The 12732-nt window shown below is 40.8% G+C and overlaps 2 protein-coding genes across 3 annotated transcripts in view; one reads left to right on the top strand and one right to left on the bottom strand.

Moving 5' to 3' along the window:
* The window catches only part of cbwd (COBW domain containing), a 16132-nt gene extending 11649 nt beyond the window's left edge, over window positions 1-4483 (bottom strand). Inside the window, exons 1-5 of the mRNA XM_008284057.1 lie at window positions 4348-4483; window positions 3718-3860; window positions 3463-3549; window positions 2603-2699; window positions 2127-2218 (exon numbers count right to left, since the gene is read on the bottom strand). Coding sequence (XP_008282279.1) covers window positions 2127-2218; window positions 2603-2699; window positions 3463-3549; window positions 3718-3835 — 394 coding nt within the window. The 5' untranslated portion in view covers window positions 3836-3860; window positions 4348-4483. The remainder of the gene's footprint in view (window positions 1-2126; window positions 2219-2602; window positions 2700-3462; window positions 3550-3717; window positions 3861-4347) is intronic.
* Window positions 4484-8619: 4136 nt separating this feature from the next.
* dock8 (dedicator of cytokinesis 8) overlaps window positions 8620-12732 on the top strand; it is a 55019-nt gene continuing 50906 nt past the window's right edge. Inside the window, exon 1 of one of the 2 annotated variants that reach the window (XM_008284055.1) lies at window positions 8620-8807. In XM_008284055.1, coding sequence (XP_008282277.1) covers window positions 8755-8807 — 53 coding nt within the window. In that variant the 5' untranslated portion in view covers window positions 8620-8754. The remainder of the gene's footprint in view (window positions 8808-12732) is intronic. The other variant, XM_008284053.1, reaches the window with a different exon arrangement.

Genomic DNA, 12732 nt, shown 5'->3' with positions numbered 1-12732 from the left:
TTTTTTTCTGCCTGAGACCTGTGGATCAGATAAAACCAATATCAGAAGCCTTCAATTGTTTATGTGCCCCTGGTACATTTGGTTTGTTTCCATTTTCCTGTGGATGCGGTTATTATAAGACCCTCTGTTACCATGCCAGCCACAGCTTGTTCACATAATGCACTTTTGTCAAACTGCCAGGCGAGAATAAGAAAGCATTGTAAATATTTGATGGCTGCGTAATGAAAACACGCTTTTTGAGTGGCATGTTTCACATAACTCATCCAAGCTCTTCCTGAATGGAAGGAGAGGATCCCCCCCGGGACGCTTTATGACTGACAGCACGGCCGGAGCCAATGACAGGCCTGTCCTAGTCGATAACAAGCCAATGACGTGGCAGAGGAGTGAGGACAGCTCCGGTCTGAGCGCGCTCTGCAGCTTCTGCCCGTGAAGCCAAGTGGTGTGTGTCTGCCGCGTCCTGACACCTGTCACTTAGCGACACACCCCGATCGTCACAGCACTCGCCCTGTGATAGCCTAATATTGATTTCCTGATTCAAGCCCGAGTGATAACTGGACAGCTAGACTTTTTTTTGGCTGCCCTTGGATGTTCCTGTCACAGTGACACAAGTCTGGGCTTCAGTTAACGACAAAATGTTTAACTTCTGACGCAGGCTGTACAGAGTGATCTACAGGTCTTTAACAATCATTAAGACAGAAAAGGGCTCTGTGTTATTGCTTTACAGCTTACACCGTAAAAAAAAAAAATACTAAAAACTGTAAAGATCTTGTGGTTAAAAAATGGTGGAGTACTGTGTTGCTCAGAAAAACTGTGAAAATAATGGCAAACATATGTGAAATCATATTTTTAGCTGATTTTAATGCAGTAAAACTAAAATTTTACACACAATCAGTATTTTTATATTGTTGCTGTGGACCTTATGTCTAGTTTTGACCAGTTTTTCTTTGCTCTCAATTAATGGTTTTTTTCTGTGACTTCACTTAAAATTATCTTTAATTTAACAAAACAGGGAAAATCTGATAAACAACAGCTTAAATATTTATTGATAATTTTCCATCTTTAGTATACATCATTTATATATAAACAAACAACTGTGAAATGACTTTTTTGCCGATTTAAATACAGTAAAAATAGTGTTATTTTATGATGACACAATGGGGAAAAAAACATGAATATTTGTAAAAAGATAGATTTCTGATATTTACAGTTTTGGCCTGTTTAGTTTTTTTGCTTTTTGCAGTTAACCTAAAAACACTGTGTGCCATCTCTAAGCACTGTATGAGGATTGGTCAGGTATTACGAGTACCATAAGGAAACAGAATGCACTATTGTATGCAGTAAAGTCTCATTTAAAAGTCACATATTTTACAATAATGTACACGTTCTCCTACATGGTCTGTCAACCAAGTGCATTGGTGTTCAGATTTCAGGTCCCATTTTAAAGCTTGTACTCCCCCAAAATGCTCCATTTGGACTCTCAGTACAACAGTACGACTTGAGGATATCACAACACTGTTAACAGTTGCTTTAATTCAGGTCATTATGCTGTCAATACCGGCCATTTGCAAAGCTGGCCAGTCTTAAGTGGTCCTGAAGTGCAGCTCTGTTGATCACTTGCATCAGTTCTGATAAACAAACTGTTTGAAACCGTTTTTTTTTTCCTCTAATGTGTTCGACTTCTGCCATTCAAAATGTCAAAATGAGTTAAGTGCTAAAAAGCACCGCGTTCCAGACTCGTGCTGCAAAATAAGCAATTAACAAACACAGACACTGTGAAAAGAATGATGTGAATTTCGTTAATTGTTATTTCAAATAAAAGCTGCCAACTGATTGTCCAGTGTGTGTAAGACATGTGCTGTGTGTGTGTGTGTGTGTGTGTGTGTGTGTGTGTGTGTGTGTGTGTGTGTGTGTGTGTGTGTGTTGTGTGTGTGTGTGGGCTGGAAGTCACCTCACTGCCTCCAGCCCACACACACCTCCTGGGGATGCAGCTGACTGCCGGGAGGCAAATAACTGCCTATTTGCTACACAGACTAGAACTTCGAGAAAAAAACAAAAACAAAACAAAATTTCTAGAATGCAATTATACAGTAACTGATGTTGTTCTACTATATCATAATGTACGTTACCTGGATCGGCGAGTCCTGTGGTTTCTAGTAAGATATAGTCAAACTTTCCTTTCTTCTCCATCAGGTTTTCAATCGCTTTAAGACCATTGTCCCTGGAAAAATAAGGAGAAAAAACAGGAATGACTGACCCAAACAGAATTTACCATGAGAAATCTAAAATATGAAGCATATTCAGTTGGTATTGGTTTCTTGTTTTGGTGTCTTCAGTATTGTTCCATGATGAAGAAAATAGTACATTGAATATAAAGAAAAAAAACCCTTGAATGAGTCGGTGACTGATGCTGAGCATCAAAGTTCAATACGATAATAATACAACATTCAGTTTGGATATTTAGATCCTCATTGCCAGGTATTCATGCAAAAAGTGAAGCACTTAACTGGAGAACTCTTATTTAAAGCAAAGACAAAGTCAAAGCTTTTATTTTTGGCTTTAAACAATAACGTAACACCAAATGGGCTACAGTTACTTTACGTACTTGACGGAGCAGCAGAGGCAGCCATTCCTCAGTTCCAACCACTCCTCATACAGCTCTCCTGCCTGGCTCACAGCGAGGGATTTCTCAAGAGCGCTGCCTGTAGGGAAAGGATGGAGGAATGAGGGGCAATCAAAGTAAGATTAAAAATTAGAAATTTCTACTAAAGATTACAATTTGCAGTCTATTTTTTTTAAGTTTTGTACAGATTTCACAAACAAAATCTAATAAGTATTAGACCACTTGCAATTCAAAGAAAACGGTAAACTGGCCCAACCAGCCTCTGCTTCATTAAACGTAAATGTAGAGTAATGATACTGTAAGTCAATGCAGTGCCAGTTTGTAGCCTCTGGATAGATTCTTTTTTAAAGCCTTGCTGAACTTTGTCACTGTGCTGCTCTCTTGTGGAAAGCTGAGGAAATAACACAACAATCATCTGGCACCAAGTTTAGAGCACAAACAATAGGAATGGTATAAATAATGAAAACATTTATATCTTGGTCCTTAATTTTTCATTTTTTTTAAATGTCTCTTACTTTGTTCTTTTGTGCTTTTCATCTGTTTACTGAATTACTTTACTGATTTGTCTTTTTTATATTTTACACATCTTATTTCTCTCGTTTTCCGTATAATGGTATTGCTTTGCATTGACTGCATTTGATTGCGCTGAAGCATCATTTACACAACTGTTGACTGAGTTCAACTCTTTATTTTTCTATTTGTGATCCCCGTCTTGTTACATATATTTCCTTGTGCTAAATAGAGAATAAAAACAACATGGGGCATCTTTGTTTGACCTGAACAAAAAGCTCAGCTGAACCAACTACAACTACCGATTTCTCTGAAAGACAATATTAGTTTACCCTCTCCAAACTCATTGAGGATGACAGCGATCCGCTTGTTGTGTTGTTCTGTTAAGATATAGTTGAGGAGTGTCGTCTTTCCAGCACCTATAAAGAAACAAACATGTAAGAATTATACGGAAGTATTTCTTTTATTTATACTCATGAGGTAAACAACCTCAGCCAACAACACCCTGCTGCTTTTTATTGTGCTGAGGACAGATTAACAAACGTCTGAGACTATAATCTTCTTTATAAGCTCATTAAAGTGCTCACCGAGGTAACCTGTGATGATGGTGACCGGTATCTGCTCTGCAGGAGGACCGGACTGGGTGGTGATGGGCACCAGTTCTGGACAATCATCTTCTTCTTCCTCCATCATCACACCATCCATGTTAGAGATTATGTCTGGCCACAGGCTGATCAACGAGAAGCACAGAAACACTGTCTTGATTCTGCTTTTAATTCATGACAAACACCCAAAGCATAATCAAGAACAAAACACTGACTTGGTGTATATCTGCATTTATCCTCTCCATGCACATACCCATACAAAGAAACACATCCAATGCAATTAAACCACAAGCAGAAGAAAAGTACGTGACACGTTTGAATTAATCAAGGGAAAGAAGCATGGATCAGTCGTGTTTGCTAATTTGCACCACATCAATACTGACATTAATATTAACACTGTCCTATTTAGTTGGACTTATATTTCGAAATTATATGTTAAAGATGGTTGTAACACTGAGGAAACGAAAGGACTGGGGGAACTCTTCACTCTGTTTTATACTACACACAACAGAAAAAGAATAACAACGTGCTAGCCACACTGTCAGCTAGTCAGTTAGTAAAAGTGATATCCACTGAAACCTAATAACCCTCGTGGACTCTTTGTCCTCTTACCTGCTCAGTAGTCCCGACAGCACAAGAACCCCCAGTTTCCCTAATTTATGAAAACTATAAATAAAACACCCGATTGTTATCAAAGAAACTGCAAATAGTTCAAAGTTTTCTCCAAAAACGCTGCAGCTGTATTACGTTTTGACAGGGTGCCACACCGTCGAGGGTCCGTTAGCATCCTGCGGCGGCGACAAAGGTTCCGCTTCCGTTAGCAACGATTGCTATACAAAGTAGTACGCTACAAACAAAGCTTAAAAGTAATATTAAAATCGAAGAAATAATGAGTAGTTACAGTTTTTAAAGACAATAAAATAAATGCTATTTTCTCTCGCCTCCAGTAGCCGTTTCTTATAGCGGACTGAACTTGATGTGCTGACAAACATTAGCCCCAAGATGGCGACAGAATCCGGTTTATGGCAGCAACCGAAGGTAAGAGGTGATGGTCACTACATTAGTTATAATAGTAGTATTGTAATTTAAATACAGTAATCCTGCAAATCTTTTAAGATTCAGTATAGTAAAGTGATGTTTTAACCTTACAAGCTATAAACTAGAGATTTGTCATCATATACGTCCATAAAGGTCCGTTTGAATATTTCCTACCACAGAGAAATGTAGAAATATAATACTAATCTCTAATTAAACTAATTCAATACAATGTCTAGAAGCCTACAAATACTCAGATAAATATTATACACAAAGAATCTGTTGTATTAAAGGACAGACAAAATGCCAAACCAACAGTGTGTTAGTCAGTTCCTACAGGAAACGTTACAATGTGGGAACCAACTATATATCTTCCCCAAGTTTCTGTTATGTACAAATAGTTAAAGATATGATATGAGATAAATACTCGTATCAAAGACTTAAATAAAGGTGCACATTGGGTTTTCTTGGGAGAACCTGAAAGAGGTGGTCTGGGTTCCTGGAGTTACCGTTAAAGGTGAAGAACATGTAGGGATGAATGGATGTTACCATTAAACATTAGTTATTTTAAATAGCCTAAATCATTTTGCCATGAAATGACTATTCTAGCCCAAACAGCATACTCCTATGTGTCTCCTGTAGCCTGTCCTAACAAGTAAAGAACAGAGTTAGAACATTATGTGTGGCAAGTGCATGCATCCTGTAGCATAATGCTGCTATATAATATGTTATGGCTATTTCCTGTCCTGTGCAGCCGGCTGTTAACTACATCATGGTATGACCAACACCCTTTCTGCATGCCTCAGGGTTGCAACCGAGGCCGATACCCTTCAGAAATTTCCCTCCAAGGCCGCAGAGGATATTACACAACTTTTTTTCGCAAGCTGAGTAGTTGGCTGATGTTCCAATGAACTGGCTTTCAAACATAGAACACATTGGTGTGACGCATTTTAAAAGGAACAGATTCACATTTGGGCAAATATCCTTAATTTCTGTCTTGCCCAGAGTTCATAAGTTTGACAACACTTTCATGGTAAATAACAGAACCTAGACGAGCATATAGTTTGTTTTTATTCTCTGATTGCAACCCTCAGAGTGTTCTTTTAAAAAAAATTTGGCTTGGTTTTGGCCCAAAAACAACTTGGTCAGGTTCAGGCCGGAGAGAGTTCAGGGCTTGGGCTAACATGAAAGACTTTCATACAATTAAGGGAACAGTCATGGTTGAAAGCGAAGTTGACTGCGGACTTTGTCCTGCTATAACTATTTCACTGCTCGGCCAAATATTTAGTCAGCCTTAAAGGCAGCGGTTCCTTTTACTGGAGCCGGGCTAGCTGTTTCTCACTGCTTCCAGTTTTGTGATAAGCTAAGCTAACCTTGCTACTGGCATTGGTTTACAAAAAACATGGCAGGCTTCATCTCATGCAGAATAGTGTTGCACAGCCGGATTGTTCTGCAGCACAGAATACATGCAACCAAACTCTCAGTAAGAAAACTGACCCCCTTACTTCTCTTACATTTCATTTATATAGGTTTTATTTGCATATTAAGGGGGAAACATTAAGTGTGGGGGTATGGGACCCTCCCCTAATACATATAAAGCATCAAACACCTCATTTTCTGCACTGTGGTGGATTTTTATGCGCTAGTTCACCCCTTTTCTGCATCAGTGTTTCTGCAAGAAAGGTCTTTATTTATGTAAAAGAAAGCACAAGACTCAGGCACTGGGTCACAATTCAAAATATAATGGAATATATATTGACCTAAATACATTTTCCAGAATAGATTCAGTGGTTGTATTATTTATAATTCATATTCTGAGGAGGGGGGGAAGAAGACCCATGCTGAAGAAGAAAGATTCACCCCTGTCTGAGGTATTGTTGCCTTTATTACAAACACTATAGCAGTTGTTTTGTCCAAAAATAAGAATATTCTGCTTCCTTCATGTTTATTTTGGTTCATACATATATTGACGGATCCCTCTGCATCTCTCTCCCTGCAATCTACATGTACTGTATTTAATTTTTTCTCATTAGGACACCGAGTGGATTTCTGTTCTTTTTGGCTCTTACTGGTATTCCTCAGCTACACTCTAAAAAAGCAGGGCCAGAGCCAAGGGAGTAGTTACACCTGTAAGTAAGTCAAAGAAATGAAATTACATCCAGGAAACTACCATCTTGTACAGACTCCTAAAGCCTGAAGGGATGAAACCTACTTTGAAGAGGTCTGGAAACAAGTGGTACAAACTGCTGAACAACTGACCCAGAACCTGCAGCCCAGAGTAAGAAATGGTTCAATGGACACGGTGTGATGTGACAAACAGGTGGGAGTCCTGGGCCAAACAAGGACACTTTCAAGAGTCTTATGTGTACTTATCTTGTGTAACTGAAACTAATTATCTTATGAAGTTGTTCTAAATTGGCTATTGGTGTGAGTTTGACCATACATGGCTTTCTGTCTCTCTCTGTTCATTACCACATTGTGGAGTAACCTTTTCAAAATACAGATTATGCACATTTTTGGCCTTTTTTAAAAATTTTTATTTTTGGCTTCTGCTGTTATTTTTCAGAGCAATGGAGAGAAAAAAAAGGAAAGACCTGCAGCAAATGGTCATGATTGGGAATCAATCCCAAAACTACTGCGTCAGGGACTATAACCCCTTTTTGGGGGTCGCCTTCTTAACCAGGTGAGCTACCAGGGTGACCTTTGGCCTTTTTCTTTTCTTTTCTTTCTCTTTTCGTAGGTTCTCTCCTGGGTCTCCGGCTTCCTCCCACACGGTCCAAAAACATGTTGAGGTTAATTGGTGATTCTAAATTGTCTGTAGGTGTGAATGTGAGTGTGCTTGGTTGTCTGTCTCTAAGTGTAGCCCTGTGATAGACTGGTGACCTGTCCAGGATGTCCCCTGCCATCGCCTTAAATCAGCTGGGTTTGGGATAAGCTGCAGCCCCCCGTGACCTAGTGAGGATTAAGTGGTGTATAGATAGTGGATGGATGGATGAATGAATGAATGAAAGAAAGAAAGAATGAGTGAATGCCTCTTTTCCTGTGAGTATTGGCTATGAGTTGTTATTTAACAAAATGGAGACACTGTGAAACAACAGTAAAGTATTTGTAAAATTCCAGTTAAATATAACCTTTTTACATTTAAATAAAGGATATAGCACCTGATCATTCACATAGGTTATTCAAAGTGCATTCCAGGCAAAGAAATTAAAAATAAAACACATGCAGGATAAAATACAGGATAGAATTAATTACATTAAAAAAAAAAAATGTATAGACAACGTGAACACAAACCTTATGGAGTAAGTTTAACTGACTGATTAAAAAAAACGTGGAAAAAATAGAATGAAGTTAAATTGAAAAAAAGAAGAATACAAATCAAGTGAATGAAAGTGTAGAATAAAGTTTATTGGAGGGATTATAAGTTTCCATGCACTCCTACTACATGGCAGTTGTGACTGTAAAAGCACATGACTATTTTGCCTGCAGTAACTTAGCTAAAAAAACAAACAAACAAAAAATATCCACCCCATTGTGAGAACTACCCCCAGCTCGGCCCCCCTTCATGAAACCAGTCTGGCTCTGAAGACCACTGAAGCAAAGTTTGAACTCACGCGGATGTAAACTGTGTTACAGCTCGTGACGGCAGCGAGGGAGCGCGCGTGCCTCATCCAGCCTGTCCCATCCTCCCTCCCTCCCTCCTCCCTCCTCCCACAGCCGGTGTCTGCCTCCCCCCTCTCTCTTTCTCTCTCCCTCTCCCTCTCTCTCTCTCTCTCGACGGGATGGCTCAAATCAAATGCGGAAGTTTACACCCAGTACCGCTGCTGCCGCCACAGCCAAGATGAGCGTCGTCCTGACAGCGGAGGCGCAGCGAGGTGAAGGAGCGGCGCGCCAGTGACAGCGAGGCGGCCAAGACCGCAGAGAAAACACCAGAGCCACCTCCACCACCACCACCACCGCCGAGCTGGACTTCAGACCCCGCACATGGCTTCTCTGGGCAGCGCAGAGCGACGGGCTTTCGCTCTGAAAATCAACAGGTAAAAAAAGAAAAAAGAAAATCTCCGATCGGGATGTCTTGAGGTTTTAGTTGAACTCTTGGTACCTCCCCAGAGAAACGGGAAGGAGGGAGCCCTGTCTTGACAGTCTGAGGGGATTCCACAGCGGAGCAGGCAGCCACATGTTGTGAATGTTAATGCTGCAGGTTGATTCACTCAGTCCGAGGAAGGGAGGAGGAAAGAAAAAAAAAAAAAAAAGGCAGCCTGGAGGATCATAAACAGCCAACTTTTCTTCAACTTTATCAGAAGTGCTCATTGTGGAACCAGCCATGTGGTCAATGGTTGAACAGCTTCTTCTTGCTTTGTTTCCACAAACTTTTGAGATTTGAGCTGACAGATGTATTTGATCACTGTCGTTTCCTCCCCACGAGGATGCTGATTCTAAATCTAGTGTTTCTAATGTGATCATTTCCTGCAGCGGCTGTAAGATCTGACCGGTCGAGTAGAGCTGCTATAAATGAAGGAGGGATGTGGTCATAGTTCCTGCTGTGACTCTGACCAGGTGTGGAGGAAGTATGTGCATGGAAGTCTATTGTGTAGCAGTGCCTCCTCTGTATGGGGCAAGGTGGTAAAGATAAAATACACTCATGCTTGCTGTGATCAGCTTCTGTGGAGTAATACTGGAGCAGGTCAAATTGTACATTTTTTTTTGTCTTGGTGTTGCAGAAGTTTAGGAGTGCACTGGAGTTCGTTCACATTGGGAAAGCGTATAAGGGCAGAGTGGGTTCAAAGATAATTTTTGGTTATAAATTGGATGATAAGAAGACCAAGCAGTTTATTTATCTTTTTGTCTTCTTCTGCAACCTTTTAAAGTTGTCTTAAAGGAACTATCTAACAAAGATTACTTTCTCTATTAATAGTTTTGTCTGTAAAATGTCAGAATATAGTAGAAAAAGTGCCATCACATAATCTTAATGTGTAAAATAACATCCTTAAGTCGTCCCAAACCCCGAGATGTCCATAGAAAACAGACAAAAGCAGCAATTGTTGAAAGAATTGATTTCCTATAAACTGCTTATTGTCTCCGAATTGTTCGAACTCTATTAACAAATGTGCCACAGTCTTGTTTTTTAATAGCCGGGACGAATCGTGGCCACTTTGCTGTGCTGTGCAGAGCTGAGCTCAGCTGCTGAGGGATGTGAGGGATCTTGGGTCAAAGCCTGAATCCAGTGATGAGCCAGCAGAGAGGCTGGTTGGAAGCTGCTGCGCTGTGGCGGAGCTCGGTGCAGGTTCGCAGCGTTTAAACAGAGACGATTGGACACAGTCACACTCACTGATAATTTGTCTTTAGAACTGTTGTTAGCTTTCTGTGAGGAAGTGCTGTTGATATTCATGTTTATTCAGAAGCACTAATCATATCTTGAGCAGTCGTTTCAATGGCTTGGAGGTGATTGAGATGAAGTTGTCGGTCAGAATGAGGAGTAAAGATGTGACCATGCAAGTGAAGAAGATAAATATGAGGCTCAGAAAAGCTCAGATCTATCAGAGGGATGTCATCTGTAGCGGATTTGCCAGAATCAGCTCTTGGCTGTGTTCTAAAGAGCACAAGCAAACTAGAAGGTGGCAAATGGATTGGTAGACAGAGGAGGTGTTTTGTTGACGGGAAAATAATTTGCATGGGGGAGAACACTCCTCTAATGGCTGTACAGTAAGTGAGGCATGGCTCTCAGAATACAGGCAAATGTGTTTATCAAGAGAGGACTTTATAACCAGAACATCAGAGAACTTAGCACAAGATTCAAACTCCCAGAAACAAAAAGGCCAATTTCTTAAAGCAGCTGGGAGGCTTTTGAGACAGAGCTCTATGAAGTGATGTACCAAAGGTCAACTTTTTTTTTTTTTTTTAAAGATGGAAATAGGAAAGTGTGGAGAAAAAAGAAAAAAAGGAATGGCTCATGAGCCAAAGCATGTCACCTCATCTGTCAAACAAGAGAGTTCTCTTATGACTTGGGCGTGCACAGCTGCCAGTGGAGCTGGCACACTGGCATTCTGGATGATTTTACTGCTGACAGAAACAAAAGGAGGCTTGCAGAGGAATACAGGAGCATTCTATGTGCTTCCATTCATCCAGATGCATCAAAAACTTTACTGAAGCACATTTGATTATTCAGAAGGACAACAGCAGCTTTTGAAAGAATATGTCGTCGGGAAGTTGAGCCAGTCATCTGACCGCAATCCGACTGAGATGCATGCCACTTTTTGAAGGGCAGGGGGAATTTCACAGAGACGACTTGTGACCCAAATTGTGGGTCGAATAAAATGCTTATTAATGTAAGACGTCAAGGGGGAACTAGCTGGTGAATTGTGGCCACAAAAGGCAAACCTGCTGCATGGACAAAGAGGAACAGTGGTCACAAGTTGAAACACATGTGTGATATATAGGAAGCTGGAAAATCTGATGTTCTCCACTAATACAATCTATATCTGTTTGCAATGTGTGTTGCTGACATCAGGGTGAAGCCATTTTTCAGAAGCCCCCTCCCCTAAATATTCTATATCGTCTCCTCCCTCTTATCTCTGTCAGTGTGAAGGAAATCCTGCCAACTGTGGACACTCACTAGTTTCACTTCACTTTTTTTTTTTTTAAGTGGCAGTTTAAAATCAGGAAACGTGTGTTTTCTTCGTCAGCGGTGTTCAGTGGCGGCGAGTAGACTGGAGATAACCGAGCACTTAATATTCAGTCGAACATGATGTGACTTAAGAGCATATGGTAACAGGTGGGAGGACAGCTGTGGACGTGGGGCCTCTGCCGTTCAATAGTCTTAAGTGGGGAGGGGATCTGGATTGAGTTTCATCTGATTTCCTCAGGGTTTCAGCTAATGACATCTGTTAACCCGCGTGTCTGTTGGTGGGCCGTGGAGTTATGAGGCCGGCGGGGTGTCAAGGAGACACCCAGCTTCCTCAAACCTTGACTCACCCCTGCGGATAAAGCATTCAGACTCAGCTAGAAGTTGTGTTTGAGATGTCTTTTAGTCACTTTTTTGTTGCTCGGGGGCCGCCTATGACCAAATGGCTGCTGTGTTTGTGCGTGCCTCCCTTTGACAGGAAGCTGAGTCGTGATGGTGCTGATAGCAGTAAGACCCATTAAGTCTGGAGACATATGATAGTATGAGACACACAGTGGGGGCATCCCTTCGGCCTGCTTTCCTTTTCTTGTCATGTACACCACACGGCTTTCTGTTTTCCTGTGTTTCCTCAGATCAAGGAGACAAAGGCTCGTGGTTGCAGGGAGAGTGTTTTTTAAAGGTTGAAGGAGCCATCAACATCTCGTGGGTTGACTTTATAATAATGGTGATAATGGGGATAATTGTATGCTATCTGGTTGAGCATGTATGCCTGGTAGGGGTGGAGCGGTGAGCCTGTTAATTGTGATGCTGCAGTTTTAGATCAACACTCAGGCTGAAGAATGCTTGGGCAATGATTACAGAAGTGCTGACAAGAAACACACCATACGCACACACAGCAAGCGCAGGCCTGCCATGTATGACATAATAAAGTGAGGCCAACCTCCTCCTATAGAACCCACACTGAGATTTCTTACTGTAACTTGGGTAAGAGACTTTTTTAGAAATCACACAGCTCTGTGCAGGTGGATAATTTAGGAAATATCCCCTCGTAGCTTGATCTAATTTCATCATAATGCCCCGGGATCATTTACCAGCTGAAAGGATCTAGTACTCAATTTAAATGACCTTCTCAAGCTTGAAATCCAACATCGCTGACAGATAAAGGGCATATTTGACATCTCATAAATGCATTTTTAAATCCGCTTTAGGAAAAGTTATTTCATTTTGATTAATGATTAAACATTTTCTACTGCTGTCCTCTCTCTCTGTGTCTTTGAATAAAACATAGTTCCTTTTTCTTTGGAAGGATCTTATAATGATCACAGAGTGATGGCGAACAT

The sequence above is a fragment of the Stegastes partitus genome, unplaced genomic scaffold, assembly GCF_000690725.1.
Source record: "Stegastes partitus isolate 25-593 unplaced genomic scaffold, Stegastes_partitus-1.0.2 Scaffold341, whole genome shotgun sequence".
NCBI lineage: Eukaryota > Metazoa > Chordata > Actinopteri > Pomacentridae > Stegastes > Stegastes partitus.
The sequence above is the reverse complement of the archived record's forward strand: the minus strand, read 5'-3'. Positions and strand labels throughout refer to the sequence as shown.